This window comes from Hemiscyllium ocellatum, chromosome 8 (assembly GCF_020745735.1).
Source record: "Hemiscyllium ocellatum isolate sHemOce1 chromosome 8, sHemOce1.pat.X.cur, whole genome shotgun sequence".
In the NCBI taxonomy this organism is placed as follows: domain Eukaryota; kingdom Metazoa; phylum Chordata; class Chondrichthyes; order Orectolobiformes; family Hemiscylliidae; genus Hemiscyllium; species Hemiscyllium ocellatum.
This window is the reverse complement of record NC_083408.1, coordinates 106,550,407-106,571,286: the sequence shown is the minus strand read 5'-3', so window position 1 is coordinate 106,571,286 and position 20,880 is coordinate 106,550,407. Positions and strand designations below refer to the sequence as shown.

The 20,880-nt window shown below is 43.9% G+C and overlaps 1 protein-coding gene across 2 annotated transcripts in view; it reads right to left on the bottom strand.

Annotated features, from left to right (window-relative positions):
- nrxn3a (neurexin 3a) overlaps positions 1 to 20,880 on the bottom strand; it is an 862,359-nt gene that overhangs the window by 247,561 nt on the left and 593,918 nt on the right. For both annotated transcript variants that reach the window (XM_060829429.1, XM_060829430.1), the window contains exons 4-5: positions 12,771 to 13,209; positions 3,760 to 4,143 (exon numbers count right to left, since the gene is read on the bottom strand). In XM_060829429.1, the coding sequence (XP_060685412.1) occupies positions 3,760 to 4,143; positions 12,771 to 13,209 (823 nt within the window). The remainder of the gene's footprint in view (positions 1 to 3,759; positions 4,144 to 12,770; positions 13,210 to 20,880) is intronic.

Below are 20,880 nucleotides of genomic sequence, written 5' to 3'. Positions count from 1 at the left end.
GGTTGCTTTTAAGACCGGAGGCATGCGATTATCCTTGTGCCACAAGGGTCAGTGCTAGGTCCACTACTTTTCATCATTTATATAAATGATTTGGATGTGAATATGGGAGGTACAGTTAGTAAGTTTGAAGATGACACCAAAATTGGAGATGTAGTGGGCAAGCAAAGAATGTCACCTCAGATTACAACAGGATCTTGATCAGATGAGTCAATGGGCTGAGGAATAGCAGATAGAGTTTAGATAAATGTCAGGTGCTGCATTTTGGGAAAGCAAATCAGGGCAGGACGTATACACTTAATGGTAAGGTCCTAGGGAGAGTTGCGGAACAAAGAGACCTTGGAGTACAGGTTCATAGTTCCTTGAAAAAGTGAAGTCGCAGATAGATAGGATAGTGAAGAAGGCATTTGGTATGTTTTCCTTTATTGATCAGCGCATTGATTAGAGGAGCTGGAAGGTCATGTTCTGGCTATACAGGTCATTGGTTAGGAAAATACTGAATACTGCATGTAATTCTGATTGCCCTGCTGTAGGAACGGTATTGTGAAACTTGAAAGAGTTCAGAAAAGACTTACAAGGATGTTGCCAGGGTTGGAGGATTTGAGCTCCAGGGTGAGGCTGAATAGGCTGGGGTTGTTTTTTTCTGGAGCTTCAGAGACCTTACAGAGGTTTCTAAAATCATGAGGGGCATGGATAGGGTAAATAGACAAGGTCTTTACCCTGGGACTGGGGAGTCCAAACCTCGAGGACATAGGATTAGGGTGAGAGGGGAAAGATTGAAAAGTGACCTAAGGGGCAACTTTTTCACACTAAGGGTGCTGTGTCTATGGAATGAGCTGCCAGAGGAAGTGGTGGAGGTTGGTACAATTACAACATTTAAAAGGCATCCAGGCGGGTATATGAATAGGAAGGGTTTAGAGGGATATGGACCAAATTCTGGCAAATGGAACTAGATTCCGATAACTGGTTGGCGTGGATCAAAGGGTCTGTTTCTGCGCTGTACATCACTGTAAATCTATATATTGGATCCCTTGTTCTCCCAGCATGTCTATTTTACATACCTCATCAATTCAGACAGAGTCTGTTCCATTTATTATTTCACATTTTTCAATTAGATCAGCTCATTAATCTGCGCTCTGCCTATAAAAAGAGACTAAGCTCTCTGAACCTATGAACGTCTTTCAAAGTGGATATATTCTAACATACACTCTGTTACCTTTTCCAGGGTTAGTACATCCATCACTGCAGACAACTAAAACAGTCTAGGTGGAACAGAAACAGTGTCTATCCAGAGTCAAATAGTTAAACAGTCACAGAAGGGAGACTGGAGGAGAATGAGCCTGCAATTGTCCAACAGCAGCCAGTTAGTCAGTCTGCTGCTGGGTCTAGGCCATTAGAGAAGGATGGTGCAGCCAATGAGGCGTCTTTAAAAGCCTACTAAAGGCACAAAACGTTTTTCACCTGAATATCAAAGGGTGTGGAGTGACCTGATAGAAATTTATGACAAGATTACAAAATTTCCAAAAACTTACAAAATTATGAGAGGCATAAACAGAATGGATCATCGGAGTCTTTCCCCCAGGGTAGGAACATCAATTACCAGGGGGCATAGGTTTAAGGTCAAAGTGGGTAAGTTGAAAGGAGATGTGAGAGACAGGCCTTTTACACAGAGGGTGGTAATTGTCTGGAATGCTCTACATGGAGGAGGTAGAAGGAGATACAATAGCAACATGTAAGAGGTATCTTCTTCACTATCCTATATATCTGCAACTTCACTTTCAAGGAACTATGAACCTGCACTCCAAGGTCTCTTTGATCAGCAACACTCCATAGGACCTGACCATTAAGTGTATAGGTCCTGCCCTGATTTGCTTTCCCAAAATTGGAGGTATCTCAACAGATAGATAAACAGTCTACGGACTAGGGATACGGACAGCATAGAGGGGAAAGGCTTTTAGTTTAGAATGGCATTGTGTGTCAGCATTGTCTTATGGACCAAAGGGCCTGTGCCCATGCTATTCTTTGCTCTTTTGTTCTTAATACAGCAGGAACCCCTGCTCAGTCCCAGCTAATGAAAGGAGACGGCCTCTCATTAGAATCACCATTACTGATTCCATTCCAGATATTTATGAATTGACTGCAAATTACACCAGCTGCCTGGGGTGGGATGTGAATCAATATCCCTCAAGCAATAACCAAGGCCTCTGAGTTCGTAGTCCAGTAGTACTATACCACCATCTTCCCCATTCTGAATCTGGCCTGCCAATTCTCCCATGGGCTAAAAGCCTCCCTTTGGATCGTGAGCATATCCACTAATTGGTCAATTCATCTGAATTCGCATTGAGAGGCAGCAAGGTGTAAAAGTGAACATTTTCAATTTCCAAATGAAGGTGACTTCTTTTCTTTTCTCTCCTGAACCAAGCTTCCAAGCTCCCCTGAGCCACTAAGCAAACACAACAGGCAGGTGACATTCCTTCCACCAATGCAAAACTGGCTAGAAAGAGGGCTCTTGTACTGCACTGGTAGTGTCCCTCACTCATTTTGTGCTGTCCGGTTTATTGCTCGCTAAACTTCTTGCGCACCAGAGATCATGCCCTTCTGTCCTGATGTGAGTGTTGCTGACATATCCAACATTTATTGCCCATCCTTGACTTCCCTTGAGAAGGTGGTGATGAGCTGTCTTTTTGAACCACTGCAGTCCATGTGGTGTACATACACACTGTGAGGAGGGTGTTCCAGAACTTTAACCCTGTGAAGAAACAGTGGTATTTTTCCACATCATGGTGGTGTGAGAGTTGGGCGTGGGAACTTGCAAGGAGGTGCATGTTCAAATGCCACCTGTTCCAGAGGTTTGTCAAATACATATCTGAACAGGTTGATTCAGGAATATCTACAAAACATGCCAAGATAAATAGCATGAAGATCTGGGCATGGAAATTCGCTCTGACCTCTCTCAGAGGTAATGCCAGACTGTTCCTCATTCATGTGGCTGAGATCATGAAAGAAGGAGAGCAGGAGGTCAAACTTACATCCTGTCAGGCCATACTCCTTCCACCTTGTAAATCCTTCAGGCAAATAACTGATGTGCTTTTACTTTGTCACAGTATACAGGCACTAAACAAAAGGCAAGCCAGGAAATTGCTTCCCAAAATCCAGGGATGGGGATGGAGGGGGAAGAATCAACTCTTTCAGAAGTTGCAAAGGTTAACAAACATCTTTCAGCAGTGATCATTAAAGTCTTCATCCGCAGACAGCAACATACATTTAGATTTGTGTGCATTTACATTGCTGTTCTTTCCCAATATTTCATTTGACATCCCTCATTCTCTTTTTGCAAGTTTTACTGATTTGCACATCCGCCTGATTATTTGAAAACCACTCACCGGTAAATAACATGCAAGGAAGTAATTTAATCTAGCCCACTCGATCATAATCACTATTGGCTGCGTGCAAATTGTGCAGAACATCATCTCGTAACTGATGCACAGTATTACTTCATGTCAAACCTACTACCGATTATAATTCAGGTTTCTTCCAGTACATATCTTATGAAAAGAGTAGAACAATGAGAACGCACGGTCAATATCACGGTATCCTCTTTTATCAAATAAAATAAATCTCATCATTATCATATTATAATACACAATATTTAATTTCTAAATGTTGTTGTTGGGGTGGCTACAATGTATGCAACAGTGAAGGTTCACCCAAGGTGTTGAATGCTATTACACCAGCCCTGTTAGAAAGGTAAACCACACTTACCTCTTTCACATGTTCTCCCCCAGTAGCCCATGCCTGTGCAATCACAGATGAACCGGTTCCAGCCTTCCCTGCACACTGCATTGTTCTTGCAAGGGTTGCTGTCACATTGCTTCGTGCTAAGGCGTAAGCAAGATGGCTTGACCCCAGCCGCGTTCTGTTCCTCAGCCAACTGCCGGATATCTTTGCTCCTCCCATCAATAAACAAGTCCCTGATGCAGCCAACATAGCCATAGTTGAGCATGGCTGTCCACAGCTCTGTGGGCAAGATGGACCCCATTCTGTTGTCTGGTAGGCCTCCAAGGTACATGTCCCCCTCCAGGTCAAGAATCTCACTGTCTCCACTTGCTGTGAATGGGGTGCGTCGACTATTCACAGATATCGTGCCTGCAAGAGAAAATCAAATGTTTGTAAAATGTTGGTCCAACTTTTACTAAGTGCCAGAAACATGTAAAAGACTATGTTTCTGATTCCAATGTCACCAAAATATTTGCATTGGCTTCCTCCAGTAACTCAGTGTGTTAATCTAATGAGAAATTCTTTAACAGCACTTTGACAATGCAATCTTTTTGATTTCTTTACATGTTCATTCCTGGGATAAGGGCATCATTGGCCGAGCTAGCATTTATTGCCTATTCCGAATTGACCAAAGGGCAGTTAAGGAGTCAACCACATTGCTGTGGGTCTGGAGTTACACGTGGCCAGGCAGGGTCAGGTAAGGATGGCAGATTTTTCCCCTAAAGGACATTAGTGAACCAGATGGGTTTTTCCAAGAATCAACATTGGATTCATGATTATCATCAGACTCTTAAACACAGATTTTTATTGAATTCAAACTCCACTATCTGTTGTGGCGGGATTGGACCCGAGTACCAGAACATTATGTGGATCTATGGATTAACAATCCAGTGATAATATCACTAAGGTCATCACCTTCCCCAGGTCTCTACCAGCCGGAAGGACAAGGGTGCAGGAACATGGGTACACCATCGCTTGCAAGTTCCCACTCCCAACTTTCACACCACCATGATTTGGAAAAATACCACTGTTTCTTCACTGGGTTAAAGTTCTGGAACATCCTCCTCACAGTGTGTATGTACACCACATGGACTGCAGTGGTTCAAAAAGGCAGCTCATCACCACCTTCTCAAGGGAAGTCAAGGATGGGCAATAAATGTTGGATGCGTCAGCAACACTCACATCAGGAGAGAAGGGCATGATCTCTGGTGTGTAGGAAGCTTAGCGAACAATTAACAGGACAGCACAAAATGAGTGAGGAACATGAATTAATGTAACACCTTTTTGCCAAATTGCAAACAGCAAAGCCCCACATAGAAGAAGGAGATAAACTGTTTCAATGCGGACTGATTTATGTCAGGATCAGTTAGGACTGTATTTGCTGAAATTTAAAAGAATGAGGGAGAATCTCACAGAACCCTACAAAATTTAAACAGGACTAGACAGGGAAAATGCAGAAAGGATGTTCCCAATGACTAGAAAGTCTAAAACAAGGGGTCACAGACTAAGGATATGGGGTTGGCCATTTCGGACTGAGACGAGGAGATATCTCTTCCCCCAGAGGCTGGTGAGCCTGTGGAATTCTCTGCCAAAGAAAGCGGTTAATGCCAAAGCATTGAACGTTTTCAAGGAGGGGTTAGATATAATTCTTAGGGCTAAAGGGATCAAAGTTGTAGTGTTTTGAGTTAAACGACCAGCCACAACCATATTGAATGATTGCTCCTATGTTCTACGTAATGCTGGTTCAGGAATAGATTTTGTTTACAACAGTATAAATTGAATAGCTTGCTGAGTCTTGGCATTAATGTTTGGACATGACAAGTCACCAGTTCATCCAGAAATAGGAATCGAGGAACAGGAGGAGGCTATTCAGCCCCATCACTATCTAACCAGACCATGGCTGATCAGTATCATAACCCTACCACATTGCCCCCTTTGACAGTTCTGCCTAGCAAAGATTTAATTTTCAACTAATCACCAGCCCAAACAGATTTGAGAAGATAATTCAAGATTTCCATCACTGTGCGTAAAGGAATACTTTCTTACAGTAACCTCCAGGGACCCAATGCTAACTTTATACAGGCCATCTCCCCTCAGTCAACAGAAATCCAAAGTCCCTGAGATTATTTTCCAGAAAGAATGTTGCACCTTCAGTCAAGAAAATTGAGGGAACAAATGGCAGTGGGGAAAAAAATATGCTTTATTGTCCACATAGGAGTGATACTGCATGGACGGAGACTACATTGCCACTCAGGTGGATAGAGCTTGTAAGAAGGCCTATAGTGTATTAGCGTTCATTAGCAGAGGGATTGAATTCAAGAGTCGTGAAGTGATGTTGCAGCTGTACAGGACTTTGGTTAGGCCACATTTGGAGTACTGTGTGCAGTTCTGGTCGCCTCACTTTAGGAAAGATGTGGAAGCTTTGGAGAGGGTGCAGAGAAGATTTACCAGGATGTTGCCTGGAATGGAGAATAGGTCGTACGAGGATAGGTTGAGAGTTCTCGGCCTTTTCTCGTTGGAACGGCGAAGGATGAGGGGTGACTTGATAGAGGTTTATAAGATGATCAGAGGAATAGATAGAGTAGACAGTCAGAAACTTTTTCCCCGGGTACAACAGAGTGTTACAAGGGGACATAAATTTAAGGTGAAGGGTGGAAGGTATAGGGGAGATGTCAGGGGTGGGTTCTTTACCCAGAGAGTGGTGGAGGCATGGAATGCGCTGCCCGTGGGAGTGGTAGAGTCAGAATCATTGGCGACCTTTAAGCGGCAATTGGATAGGTACATGGATGGGTGCTTAATCTAGGATAGATGTTCGGCACAACATCGTGGGCCGAAGGGCCTGTTCTGTGCTGTATTGTTCTATGTTCTATGTTCTATGTTCTACATTCCCGCAAACATTTCCTGGTACTGTCGGGATCTCAGAGGTCTGTGCACGGCACACACAGAAGTCTGAGCACAAAGCTGTGCAGGGGACATTGGATGGGGCATGGATAGGGTGGATAGTCTGAGTCTGTTTCCCAGGGTAGAAATGTCAAATACCAGGTAACAGAGATTAAAGGTAAAGGGGGAAAAGTTCAAGCGAATGGGTGAGGGGTGGCATGGTGGCTAGCACTGTTGCCTCATAGCATCAGGGACTTGGGTTCAAATCCAGCCTTGGGTGATTCTTGGTGTGGAGTTTGCAGATTCTCCCCGTGTCTGCGTGAGTTTCACCTGGGTGATCCAGTTTCATTTCACAGTCCAAAGATGTGCAATTCAGGTGAATTGGTAATGCTAAATTGCCCAGAACATTCAGGGATGTGTAGGCTGGGTATGTTAGTCACTGGAAATGTAGAGTAAAAGGGTAGGTGACTAGATTTAGATGGGATATACTTTGGAGGGTTGGTGTGGGCTTGTTGGGTCAAAATGGCCTGTTTCTATACTGTAGGGATTCTATGGAAGGTTATTTTTTACTCAGAAGGTGGTTGGTGTCTGGAAGGTGCTGCCAGGGAGGTGGTAGAAGCGGATCTGATAGCAATGTTTAAGAAGCACTGAGACACGTGAACAGGCAGAGATTAAAGTGCAGGTAGATGGTATTAGCTCAGAATGGCAGCATGGTGGGCCAAAGGGCCTGTTCCTGTGCTGCACTATTCAATGTTCTATGAAAGGAGGCTATTCAGCCCATTGTGTCTGCCCTGGCACGCTAAATTCTTCTACTTTAGCCCCAAACCTGTTCATTACTTCAATTTAAACAATAATCTGGTGTCTTCTTAAATACCTCAATTGTAAGTTGCCTCCACCACACTCCAGACCCTAACTACTTGCATAATGAAAGGTTTTCTCCTCATGTCACATTTGCTTCTTTTGTAAATGTTCCTATACTTCGCTCTCTTGTTCTGGATCCTTTTATATTTCTCCCTATATAACACTGGAACAATGATCATTACTATATATTCTGTATGCCTTCAACATGTCTTATATCTCAAATGTTTTAACAATAAACTTCTTCATTTATAGACTCTTAGAGATGTACAGCACAGAAACAGACCCTTCTGTCCAACTCGTCCATGCTGACCAGATATCCTAAATTAATCTAGTTCCATTTGCCAGTATTTGGCCCAATTCCCTTTAACCGCTCCCTATTCATATACCCATCCAGATGCCTTTTAAATGTTGTAATTGTACCAGCCTCCACCACTTCCTCTGGCAGCTCATTCCACACACGCACCACCTTCTGCGTGAAAAAGTTGCCCCTCGAATCCCCTTTATATCTCTCCCCTCTCACCCTGAACCTATGCCGTCTAGCTTTGGATTCTCCTACCCTGGGGAAACAACTTTGCCTATTTACCCTGTCCATGCCCTTCATGATTTTATAAACCCTCTACAAGGTTACTCCTCAGCCTCCAGCACCCCACAAAATTAGCTCCAGTCAATTCAGCCTCTCCCTGGTGCTCAAACCCTCCAACCCTGGCAACATCCTTGTAAACCTCTCTGCATCCTTTTAAGTTTCATAACATCCTTCCTACAGCAGGGAGATCAGAACTGCACACTGTATTCTATTTACATGATTTTTTAAAATCAATTTGGAGAAAAATAATTATTTCTCAGAAAATCAATTTGTAATACTGAAGTAATAATTAATTCTGAGATATATGCATATGTTTTATCTTGTTATACCATAAAAACAATCTGTAAGAATAGTTTAATTTCCCCAACAATGCATATTCCTGTCACTCCTGCCTTCTAAAAAAGAAACTGACCTGATCTATCCTTTCTCGGTCTGAAAGGGATACCCTCACACTTCCTCCTATTAAAATGCACCTGCCATAGCTTTGCCCATTTGCCGAAACTATCAACATTTTGTTGTGATTTTATGCTGTTGTCACCGCTGTCTACAATGTTAACCAATTTGGAATCCATTGCAGATTGTCAGAAAAACTCATCTGGTTCACTTTAGGGAAGGAAACTGCAGTCCTTTCCTCGTCTGCCCTACATGTGACTCCAGACCCACAGCAATGTGGTTGACTCTCGACTTCCCGCTGGCCAATTAGGAATGGAGAATAAATACTGGCCTAGCCAACAATACCTGAGGAAAGCCATAGTGGTCAGTTCTCTGGTACTGAGCCTGACGCTGTAGCCCAGAAGGGAAGGGGGCAGAATAGAAAAGTGCCAGTGGTAGGAGACTCGATGGTTAGGAGAATTGACAGGAGATTTTGTGGTCAGGATCGGGATTCCCAGAAGGTATGTTGCCTCCACGGTGCCAGGTCCGGGACGTCACCGATCATATAAGATTCTTAAAGGGGAGGTCGACAGCCAAAAATCGTGTTACGTATTGGTACCAATGATATAGCCAGGAAAAGGATCGAGGATATAAAGAGTGATTTCAGAGTGTTAGGGTGGAAGCTGCAGAGCAGGACGAACAGAGTAGTGTTCTCGGGTTTACTACCAGTGCCATGAGATAGCGAGATGAGGAACAGGGAGCGGGCGCAGCTTAACACGTGGCTGCGCAGCTAGTATAGGAGGGAAGGCTTCAGATATGTAGATAATTGGGATGCCTTCTGGGGAAGGTGGGACCTGTACATGAAGGATGGGTTGTACCTGAACTGGAAGGGGACCAATGTCCAGTGCGGAAGGTTTGCTCGAGTGGTTCAGGAGGGTTTAAACTAGTATGGCGGGAGGGTGGGAACCTGAGCTATATACCGGTGGTGAGAGTTGATGGAGATGAGGCAATAGCAAGAGGTAGCGCAGCCAGTGGGAAGGAATTTCCTGGGAAAGAACCAAGGGATCGGTTAAAGTGTGTTTGCTTTAATGCAAGGATTATCAGGAATAATAGTGATGAGCTTAGAGCGTGGATCAGTACCTGGTGCGATGATGTTGTGGCCATAACAGAGATGTGGGTTTCTCAGGGGCAGGAATGGTTGCTGGATGTTCCAGGGTTTAGAACATTTAAAACGAATGGGGGGGTGGGGGGAAAGAGGAGGGGGTGTAGCACTGCTAATCAGAGAGGGTATCACAGCTACAGAAGTTACCATTGTCGAGGAGGGTCTGCCTACTGAGTCAGTATGGGTGGAAATTAGGAACAGTAAGGGAGCAGTCACCTCATTAGGGGTTTACTATAGGCCTCCCAATAGCAGCAGGGAGATGGAAGAAAGCATAGGTCAGCAGAGTTTGGAAAAGTATGAATGTAGTAGGGTTGTTGTAATGGATGACTTTAACTTTCCCAATATTGATTGGAACCTCCTTCGAGCAGATGGTGTGGAAGGAGCTGTTTTTGTAAGGTGTGTTCAGGATGGTTTCCTAACTCAGTACGTTGACAGGCCAATGAGGGGAGAGGCCATTTTGGATTTGGTGCTTGGCAATGAGCCGGGGCAGGACTCAGATCTTGTGGTGGGAGAGCATTTTGGTGATAGTGACCACAACTGCCTCACATTCTACAAAGCTATAGAGAAGGAGAGAAGCAGGCACAATGGGAGGATATTTAATTGGGCAAAGGAAACTATGATGCTATCAGACATGAGTTGGGAAGCGTGAACTGGGAGCAACTGTTCCCTGGAAAGGGCACTGTAGACATGTGGAGAGTGTTTAAGGAACAGTTGTTGCAAGTGATGCACAAATGTGTTCCTCTGAGACAGGCAAGAAGGGGTAAGATAAAGGAACCTTGGATGATGGGAGCAGAAGAGCTTCTCGTCAAAAGAAGCTCCTCAGCTTACGTAAGGTGGAGGTCTTGCTCAGCTCTAGAGGATTACAGGCAGGCGAGGAAGGAGCTCAAAAATGGTCTGAGGTGATCCAACAGAGGGCACATAAAAGGCTTGACAGGAAGGATTAGGGAGAATCCAAAGGCATTTTACACGTCTGTGAGGAATAAGAGAATGATCAAAGAAAGAGTAGGGCCAAAAGGGATAGCATAGGGAAATTGTGTATAGAATCTGAGGAGGCAGGGGAATCCCTAAATGAGTTTTTTGCTACCTTACTAAAGAAAAAGACTTTGCAGTGAATGAAACCATTGAGGAGCAGGTGTGCATGCTGAAACGGATAGAGATTGAGGAAGCTGATGTGCTGAAAATTTTGACAAACATTATGATTGACAAGTCGCCAGGACCAGACCAGATCTTTCCTCGGCTGCTTTGGGAAGCGAAAAATGTGATTGCTTCGCCACTTGCGAAGATCTTTGCATCCTTGCTCACCACCGGAGTCGTACCTGAGGACTGGGGGAGGCAAATGTAATTCCTCTCTTCAAGAAAGGAAATAGGGAAATCCCTGGCAATTACAGACCAGTCAGTCTCACATCTGTTGTCTGCAAGATGTTAGAAAGGATTCTGAGGGATAGGATTTATCACCATCTGGAAGTGCATGGCTTGATTAAATGCAGTCAACACGACTTTGTGAGGGGCAGGTCATGCCTCACAAATCTTATTCAGTTCTTTGAGGATGTTACTATACAAGTTGATGAGGGTTGAGCTGTAGATGTGGTGTATATGGACTTCAGCAAGGCATTTGATAAGGTTCCCCATGGTAGGGTTGTTCAGAAGGTCAGGAGAAATGGGATACAGGGAAATTTAGCTGCCTGGATAAAGAATTGGCTAGTCGACAGAAGACAGCAAGTGGTAGTGGAAGGAAAGTATTCTGCCTGGAAGTCAGTGGTGAGTGGTGTTCCACAGGGCTCTGTTCTTGGGCCTCTACTCTTTGCAATTTTTATTAATGACTTGGATGAGGAGATTGAAGGATGGATCAGCAAGTTTGCAGATGACACAAAGGTTAGAGGTGACGTTGACAGTATTGAGGGCTGTTGTAGGCTGCAGCGGGACATTGACAGGATGCAGAGATGGGCTGAGAGGTGGCAGATGGAGTTCAACGTGGATAAATGCGAAGTGATGCATTTTGGAAGGTCGAACTTGAAAGTTGAGTACAGGATTAAAGACAGGATTCTTGGCAGTGTGGAGGAACAGAGGGATCTTGGTATGCAGGTACATAGATCCCTTAAAATGGCCACCCAAGTGGACAGGGTTGTTAAGAAAGTATATGGTGTTTTGGCTTTCATTAACAGGGGGATTGAGTTTAAGAGCCATGAGATCTTATTGTAGCTCTATAAAACTTTGGTTAGACCGCACTTGGAATACTATATCCAGTTCTGGTCGCCCTATTATAGGAAAGATGTGGATGCTTTGGAGAGGGTTCAGAGGAGGTTTACCAGGATGCTGCCTGGACTGGAGGGCTTATCTTCTGAAGAGAGGTTGACTGAGCTCGGACTTTATTCATTGGAAAAAAGGAGGAGGAGAGGGGACCTGATCGAGGTGTACAAGATAATGAGAGGCATAGATAGAGTTGAAAGCCAGAGACTTTCTCTCAGGGCAGAAATTGTTAACACGAGGGGTCATAGTTTTAAGCTGTTTGGCAGAAAGTATAGAGGGGATGTCAGAGGCGGGTTCTGTACGCAGAGAGTTGTGAGAGCATGGAATACATTGCCAGCAGCCGTTGTGGAAGCAAAGTCATTGGGGATATTTAAGAGACTGCTGGACATGCATATGGTCACAGAAATTTAAGAGTTTGTACATTAAGTTTACCTTACATGAGGATCAATGTTCGGCACAACATCATGGGATGAAGGGCCTGTTCTGTGCTGTACTGTTCTATGTTCTATGTTCTAATGTCGTCATCCCGTGATTGAAAAAAAAACAATTTAAACCCATTGTATTTTCTTTGGTTTTGACAGAGAGGGGCAATACTTTAATTTTTTTTTCGATCCTGCTGGAAACATGGTAGAAGTCAGAAATCATTTTAACAGGGAAGACTGATTTTGACCTCACATGATATTGCAAGGGTAAAGCAAAATCCCATTCCCCTTTCAAGCCAGTCTGCTGCACATTTATCAGAATGCAATCAGCTCTCATCCTCTGCCAAACCTTACTGCTCTTATGACTCTTTTGTCCTCTGGGGAAGGAATATGCATTTTCAATTTTACTTTCTGTTTTCACTCTTGGCAAACTTGTCAATTGGTTTCGATATTTCGTAATGTCTCTCACCTGATCTACCATCCCGTTGTATGTCCACGTGATACCATTCCCCGTCGTTCACCTTCCTGGTTGTGGATTTGATTTTGATTGCACCGGAGCCCATATCCAGGAGCAAGAACAGGTTTCCATCCAAGAGCTCAACGGCGAAGAAGTCCACCTTGGTTTTCTTCAGGCTCCTCAGGTCTTTCCTCTCCTGAGGCTTTCCGTGAGTGAACAGAATGAGGCCGCTGGGCTCCGAGGTGCGGAAATCAAAGGAAATCGAGCCCATCTTCTTGGTGTTCCACTTTGGCAAGCTGATATATGCCTCTGGTGTCTCAAACGAGATGGGGTCAAGGGTGGCGACGTTCTCGCATGTGAAGACAACGTCACCATGGATCTTCATCTTGGGATCCTTGATCCTGGCCAGGCGTGAGAGCTCCAGCCTGATGTCATTGTTTTTATAAACAACCTGTCGATCACAAAAATGGACAGAGCAGAAGGAGTCAGATTTAGTTCAGTGGTAGACGTAAATGTTTCATTACCTCTGCAAGTCGGCAATAAGGGGACAATGCCTCCTCCTTGTAGGCTTTTGTACACTTATTCTGACTACTGACGCAAACAATTTGACAGCATCAAAAGATTCAAACTGCCGTCAGATGTTAATCGAAAACTAGCTGGGGAGGGGAACACAAACACCATAGGAGAAATCAATTTTGTTCATCTCACAACACTGAAGTCCTGCTCAAGTTGGCTGGTTGATCCTTACTGTTTTTGGTTAAGGGAAAATAAATCTGCAATGCTGAATATATTTCAGAAACTGTGTCACAGACTCTTGGTGTAGTATCAAGTTTATGTCAGTTGTTTCAGTTAGCTCCACTGCCCTGCCTCTTCTCCCCATATCTCTATAACTTTCCTTCTTTTTCATCTTTATCCAGCTCCCCTACTACTGCAAGTATATCTACCGTTACTTCAGGTAGTCCATGCCACTTCCTGTCCAACCATTGCTCTCACCTTGCCTTCAGTTTGATTGTCAAGCCTACAGGTCAACCACCAGACTCTCTGTAGTTGTTCTACCTAAACTTCTCATAAGTTTAAAATCAAACGCCCTCTGCCATCTCTGCTCAGGGTGAAGCAACACAGCTTCTCTATGGTCGAAAAGTGTGGCGCTGGAAAAGCACAGCAGTTCATACGCCTTCCTGATGAAAGACTTATGCCCAAAATGTTGACTCTCCTGTTCTTCAGATGCTGCCTGATCTGCTGTACTTTTCCAGCACCACACTTTCCAACTCTGACTATCCAAGATCTGCAGTCCTCACTTCCTCCACAGCTTCTGTAGCCTGCTAACTGTAAATTGAAATTTGGGAGTCAACAAGAGACTCTGGAAAACATAGAAACATAGATAATAGGTGCAGGAGTACGCCGTTCAACCCTTCAACCCTGCACCACCATTCAATATGATCATGGCTGAACATGCAATTTCAGTATCCCACTCCCACGCTCTCTCCATACCCCTTGATCCCTTTAGCTGCAAGGGCCCACATCCAGCTCCCTCTTGAATACATCTAACAAACTAGCCTCAACAGCTTTCAGTGGGAGAGAAATACCCAGGTTCACAACTCTCAGAGTGAAGAAATTCTTCCTCATCTCAGTCCTGATTGGTTTACCCCATGACCCCTAGTTCTGGGCTTCCCCAACTTCGAGAACATTCTTCCTGCATCTAACCTGTCCATTCTTGTCAGGATTTTGTATGGTTCTCTGAGATTCCCCCTTCATTCTTCTAAGTTCCAGAGAGGACAAGCCCATGCTATCCAATCTTTCTTTATATGTCAGTCTTGCCAAAAAAACTCTTTCACCAAACTGCAGTCACATCTTAAGTTGTATTGCTGATGAGGATTTGAGGCAATTTCCATTGTCCCATTTTAAATCACCTCAGATACTGAACCACAAATCAAGACCATTGACTTTTCATTTCTGACATTAACTATTTTCCTACTCTCCACAAATGCAGATTGACCTGTTACATGTCTGGCCCTGTTTTGGATTACTAGCTACCAGTTTTAGATTAGATTAGATTACTTACAGTGCGGAAACAGACCCTTTGGCCCAAACAATCCACACTGACCCGCCCCCACCCAGATCCATTCCCCGATGTTTACCCCGGAACCTAACACTACGGCTAATTTAGCATGGCCAATTCACCTGAGCTGCACATTTTTAGATTGTGGGAGAAACCAGAGCACCCGGAGAAAACCCACACCAACTCCAAACAGTCAGTCGCCTGAGGCTGGAATTGAACCAGGGTCTCTGATGCTGTGAGGCAGCAGTGCTAACCACCGTGCCGCCCATAAATGGGTGCACTCCCATTTAATGGCCACAACACCCATCATTTCTATCAATAGAGTTTTCCAACTTCTGAAAGTTCCATCTTGTCTCCAGTCACCGTGCCACATCTCCTGTCACCCAACACTGTTCTTCAAACAGTAGAATGATGTCCTACTGGATTGTAGAGCTGCTGTCTCATTAGCAGAAGACAACTTGTGATCATTTAACTTGAGGGTCACCACACCTCAGGCAAGGGGAGAGGTTGAGAAGGACAGTTCTTCATGGTAACCTTAGCCAGTGTGGGAATTGAACCCATACTTTTGGCATCACTCTGCCATCCAGCCAACTGAGCTAAAGTAGATGGCCTTCCTGTACAATCAGAAAACAACTAGGCTCTTCACTAACAAACCAATAGACCATTTCTTTTTAACCTCCAATGTCCAACACTTTGACAATTACTGGTAATGAACAAAGGTGTTCAAAAAAATCTTTTGTTTTAAAACACTATTTTTCATGTCATTATAAATTTTCTCCTGTGACCATCAATCTTTAGATTAGATTACTTACAGTGTGGAAACAGGCCCTTCAGCCCAACAAGTCCACACTGACCCACTGAAGCACAACCCACCCATACCCCTACATTTACCCCTTACCCAATACTACAGGCAATTTAGCATGGCCAATTCACCTGACCCGCACATCTATGGACTGTGGGAGGAAACCGGAGCACACGGGGAGAACATGCAAACTCCACACAGTCAGTCACCTGAGTCGGGAATTGAACCCAGGTCTCAGGTACTGTGAGACAGCAGTGCTAACCACGTGCCACCATGCCGCCCACAGTGGTTCTGGTGATTTCATGACAATCTGACTGAAGACTGATGACAAGCTGGGATCTACATTATGAAATCCATATTGATAAAATGTACACAAAACTCAAAAGGGACTGGCTTATCAAACTTCCTTCACTGGCACTAAAGGCCATACATTCATCTGAATTAAATGAGCTCAGGGTAATAAATTACAGGAGTACTTAAATCACACGAGCTACATGAGGGTAAATGTGATTCAGTGCTAAACAAGTTGTATTCTGATGCTCCGAATTCATGAATTTTACACTCCAACAGTGGAGTGGGTGAAATATTCATGCATCGTTGAAGGTGTCATCATTGTACTCTGTGGCAAAGTGTACAAAGATATCTGGGGCGCTGCTATTTACTGTGTTCTTGTTTTGTTTTTTAGCATTGTTCAAACTGTCAGTTCGGCAGCCTCGGGTGTCACTAATTTTCTAGTGCATGAACAAGTTCATCTCTTCTCAGTGCATGATCAACATTCCAAAACAAGAATCAGTGATTATTAAGGCAAATTCATTTGCACTGGAATATGGAATTGCACATTTCGTCACTGTCAGTCCTCAGGCAGAACAATGATATCAAAATTCATCCCCGAGCTAAAAAACTTAGAAAATCAAACATCAAGTCTACTTCTTAACTAGCCAACAAAGGAAGTGACAAAACCACTGCTCAGAGACTCTGCTAACTCATGTGGGATCCTCTCATAGAATCACAGAATTCCCTACAGTGCAGACTGAGGGCATTCAGGCAATCGCGTCTGCACCAATCCTCTGAAGAGCATCCCACCCTATCCCCGTAACTCCACCTTTACCATAGACAATCCACTTCACCTGCATATCTTTGGTCAATAGACAATAGGTGCAGGAGTAGGCTATTCAGCCCTTCGAGCCAGCACCACCATTCGTTATGATCACGGCTGATCATCCACAATCAGTATCCTGTTCCTACCTTATCCCCATAACCCTTGATTCCACTATCCTTAAGAGCTCTATCCAACTCTTTCTTGAAAATATCCAGAGACTTGGTCCCCACTGCCTTCTGGGGCAGAGCATTCCATACACCCACCACTCTCTGGGTGAAGAAGTTTCTCCACAACTCTGTTCTAAGTGGCCTACCCCTTATTTTTAAACTGTGTCCTCTGGTTCGGGACTCACCCATTAGCGGAAACATGCTTCCTGCCTCCAGAGTGTCCAATTCTTTAATAATCTTATACGTCTCAACTAGATCCCCTCTCAGCCTTCTAAACTGGACTGTGGAGAAAAATCATAACACCTGAAGAAAACCCACAGAGGAACATGCAAACAGTCACCCAAAGCTGGTATTGAACCTAGGAACCTGGTACTATAAGGTAGCAGTCTTAACCACTGAGCCACCATGATATCATTGACAGAGCCTATGTCTCTAAACTGCTGTTGTACAACCTCACAGAATGAGACTGGGATTTTCTAGTTTTTTTTTGGAATGGGCACTGTAACCCATATAACTACCATAAACGTGAATGCTGACGGGATCTTGTGCCTATCGGGCATTTGAGTGATCACTTGTTGGGTTTTTCAGCATGCCACATCCTGCAATGTTCTACCCCATGCCTAAAGTGATTGGCCAATCAGGGGCTGGAAGCCACTGCGAGCCACTTTGGAGCCTGAGGCTGCTGACAATGCAATTCATTTCAATAAAGGTCACCTCTCGTTCTTCTAAACTTGGGCTGAGAGGTGGCGAATGGAGTTTAATGCAGAAAACTGCGAGGTGTTTCACTTTGGAAGGAGTAACAGGATTAAAGAGTACTGGGCAAATGGTATGATTCTTGGTAGTGTAGGTGAGCAGAGAAATCTCAGTGTCCATGTACATACATCTTTCAAAGTTGCTATGGAGGTTGATAGGGTTGTTAAGAAGGTGTACAGTGTGTTAGCATTTATTAGCAGAGGGATTGAGTTTCGGAACCATGAGGTAATGCTGCAACTGTACAAGAACTCTGGTGCAGCTACATTTGGAGTATTGCATACAGTTCTAGTTGCCACATTATGAAAAGGATGCGGAAACTTTGGAAAGGGTGCAGAGGAGATTTACTAGGATGCTGCCTGGTATAGAGGGCAGGTCTTACAAGGAAAGTTTGAGGGATTTGAGGCTGTTTTCCTCAGAGAGAAGGAGGTTGAGAGGTGACTTAATTGAGACATATAAGATAATCAGAGGGTTCGATCGAATGGACAGTGAGAGCCTTTTCCTTAGATGGTGATGGTTAGCATGAGGAGACATCGCTTCAAACTGAGGGGTGATAGATATAGGATAGATGTCAGAGGTAGTTTCTTTACTCAGAGAGTAGTAGGAGCGTGAAACACACTGCCTGCAACAGTTGTAGACTTGCCAACCTTATGGGCATTTAAATGGTCATTGGATAGGCATATGGATGAGAATGGAATAGTGTAAGTTAGATGGGCTTCAGATTGGCATCACAGGTCGGCACAACATCAATAACCCAAAGGCCTGTACTGCACTATAAGGTTCTATGTTCAATGAGTACAGGCCCAATCTACTCAGCCTCTCCTCATAAGACAGTTTCTCCACATCTGGTATCAGGCCTGTGAACCTTCTCTGGACTGCTTCCAATGACTCAAATCTTTCCTTGGATAAGGGGCTCAAAGTTTACAGTATTTCAGTTGTGGTCTGATGAATGCCTTTTCACAAAACCTCACTACTTTTATATTCCAGTGGCTTTGAAATAAAGGCTAATGATCCATTTGCCTTCCCTATTACCTGATGAACTTGGACACTAGTTTTTGGCGATTCATAATTTCAATGATGAAGAGAGGCTGGATAGTCTCGGAATGTTTTCTATGGAGCAGATCAGGCTGGGGGGGGGACCTGACAGACGTGTATGAGAACCATGGACAGGGTCAAAGGGTCAATCACAAGGTGGCATAATTTTAAAGCGAAAGGCAGGAGGTTATGAGGGGATTTGAAGGACAACATTTTCATCCAGAGGGTGGTGGGGATCTGGAATGTAGTGCCTGGGAGTGCAGTTGAGGCAAGAAAACTCTCAGCCTTTAAAAGCCTTGAACTGAGCACTTGAGATATCATAACATTCAAGAATAAGGGCCCAGTGCGACAAAGTGGGACTAGAGTATGTTGCATTGTAGTTTTGTCATTCCAGACTCAGGGGACCAATTCTACGGGTCTATGTTGGGGGGGAAGGTGGGGGACAGGATTGTGGGGAATGCTGGTGGGGCGGGAAGGGCAGGGGGAGTGGTTTGATGAGTCAGCATTGTTGAAACTGTTAGTCAGTCACCGGTTTCCTCGGTTAGCATACATACTGGTGGCAGATGAACAGAGCTTCACCCCTGAGCAAATAATAACTCAGAGCTCGTTCATAATACTGTCATTGCTGAGTTATGAGTCTTTTCTGCTTGTGAAATAAGTTCCATACCCAATTACTGTGCGCTGTACTCTTTGATATAAACCACATAGGACCACATTCACAATCATTTCCTTACAATAACCTCTGGGGATAAATTACCTTTCTGCATGACAGTATCAATCCATATTAAAGGTGTGGAGAAGTCAGTTTATTGCACACAGAAACCTTTATGTAGTGAGGTCCGGCTTGCTAAGATCATTTAGCTCCACTTTATTACTTTTTTTTCCCTGTGTAGCTCAATCTTTGTGCCTGACAAGAGCCTTTATTCCTTTCACAAAAATTAACTGGAAAACTTGTCTCTTCTCCTCATTATTTTGCAACGCGACAAACATTCCTCACCGTGACCCTAGACAGTGTTTAGCTCAGATGAACACAGGGTTCTTGGGGTTCTTGACCACAGATCCCTGAAAGCAGGAAGATGGGTTAACAGTTTGGTTAAGAAAGCATATTTTATCAGGTGAAGCATAGATTAATAAGAGCAGGGAGGTCATGTTGGAACTATACAGAACTCTGGTTAGGCCACAGTTGGAGTACAGTGTGCAGTTCCGATCACCTCACTATAGGAATGATATGACTGCCGTAGAAAGATTGCAGACCAGGTTGGCTCCTAGGATGGAGCAGTTCAGTTGTGAATAGTGTGACAATGCTCCAAGAGGTATATTTTGTCCCACTATTTTTTAAGACAAAGATTGAACAAGAGAAGTTGAGCAGTTTTGTTGACATAAACAGCTTGTAAGGCCTTGGCTTTCTTTTTAAAGTTGGAACAATAGAAGCAGCCTGGATGGGTGTGGCCTTCTCTCAGAGACTAGGAATTCTAGTTTTTATTTTTAGTTTGCAGATTCAGCAGAAGCTGTTGGAGTTTTGAAGAAGTAGAAGGTTTTTTTTGCCCTCTCTCATACAGCTAGAACCTGGGGTTTCTCCTCCCATGTGGGTGTTGTATGTAAGGAAATCTGATTTCTGAATTTGCCTTTTTGCCAAGGGATGTGTTTATGGGATGTTGCTACATTGGAACAGTTAATTAGTAATAGCTAGCTATTATTCTGTTATGTTTTCCAAGTTCTTCTTTCATTTGTTGTATGTTAACTATAGTGTTTGAAGAAATTGTGTTTTGCTTATTGTCGAGTAGTTTGACAAGTCACATTGCATCTGGAACATGGCACATCACTGTTGCCTTTAAAATAAGAAAAAGTTTGGGTCTAGGATACCTCCTTAAAATACTTTGAGGGGATCTGATCTGGTCCATAACAGGAGGGCTCAGGTTGTTCTTTTTGGACCGGAGGAGGTTGAAAGGGGGCCTGATTGACCTGTGTAAAATTGAGGAGCATGAAAAAGGTGAGATAGAAAACAACTGTTCACCTTAATTGAAGGGTCAATGACAAGGGGCTATAACTTTAATGTGAAAGGCAGAAGGTTCAGAGAAAAATCATTTCACCCAGAGGGGGGTGGAATGCACTGCCTGGGAGGGTAGTAGAGGCAGGAAACTTCAGAACCTTTAAAAAGTATTTGGATGTGCACTTGAGATGCTATAATATTCAAGACTATTGACTTAGTG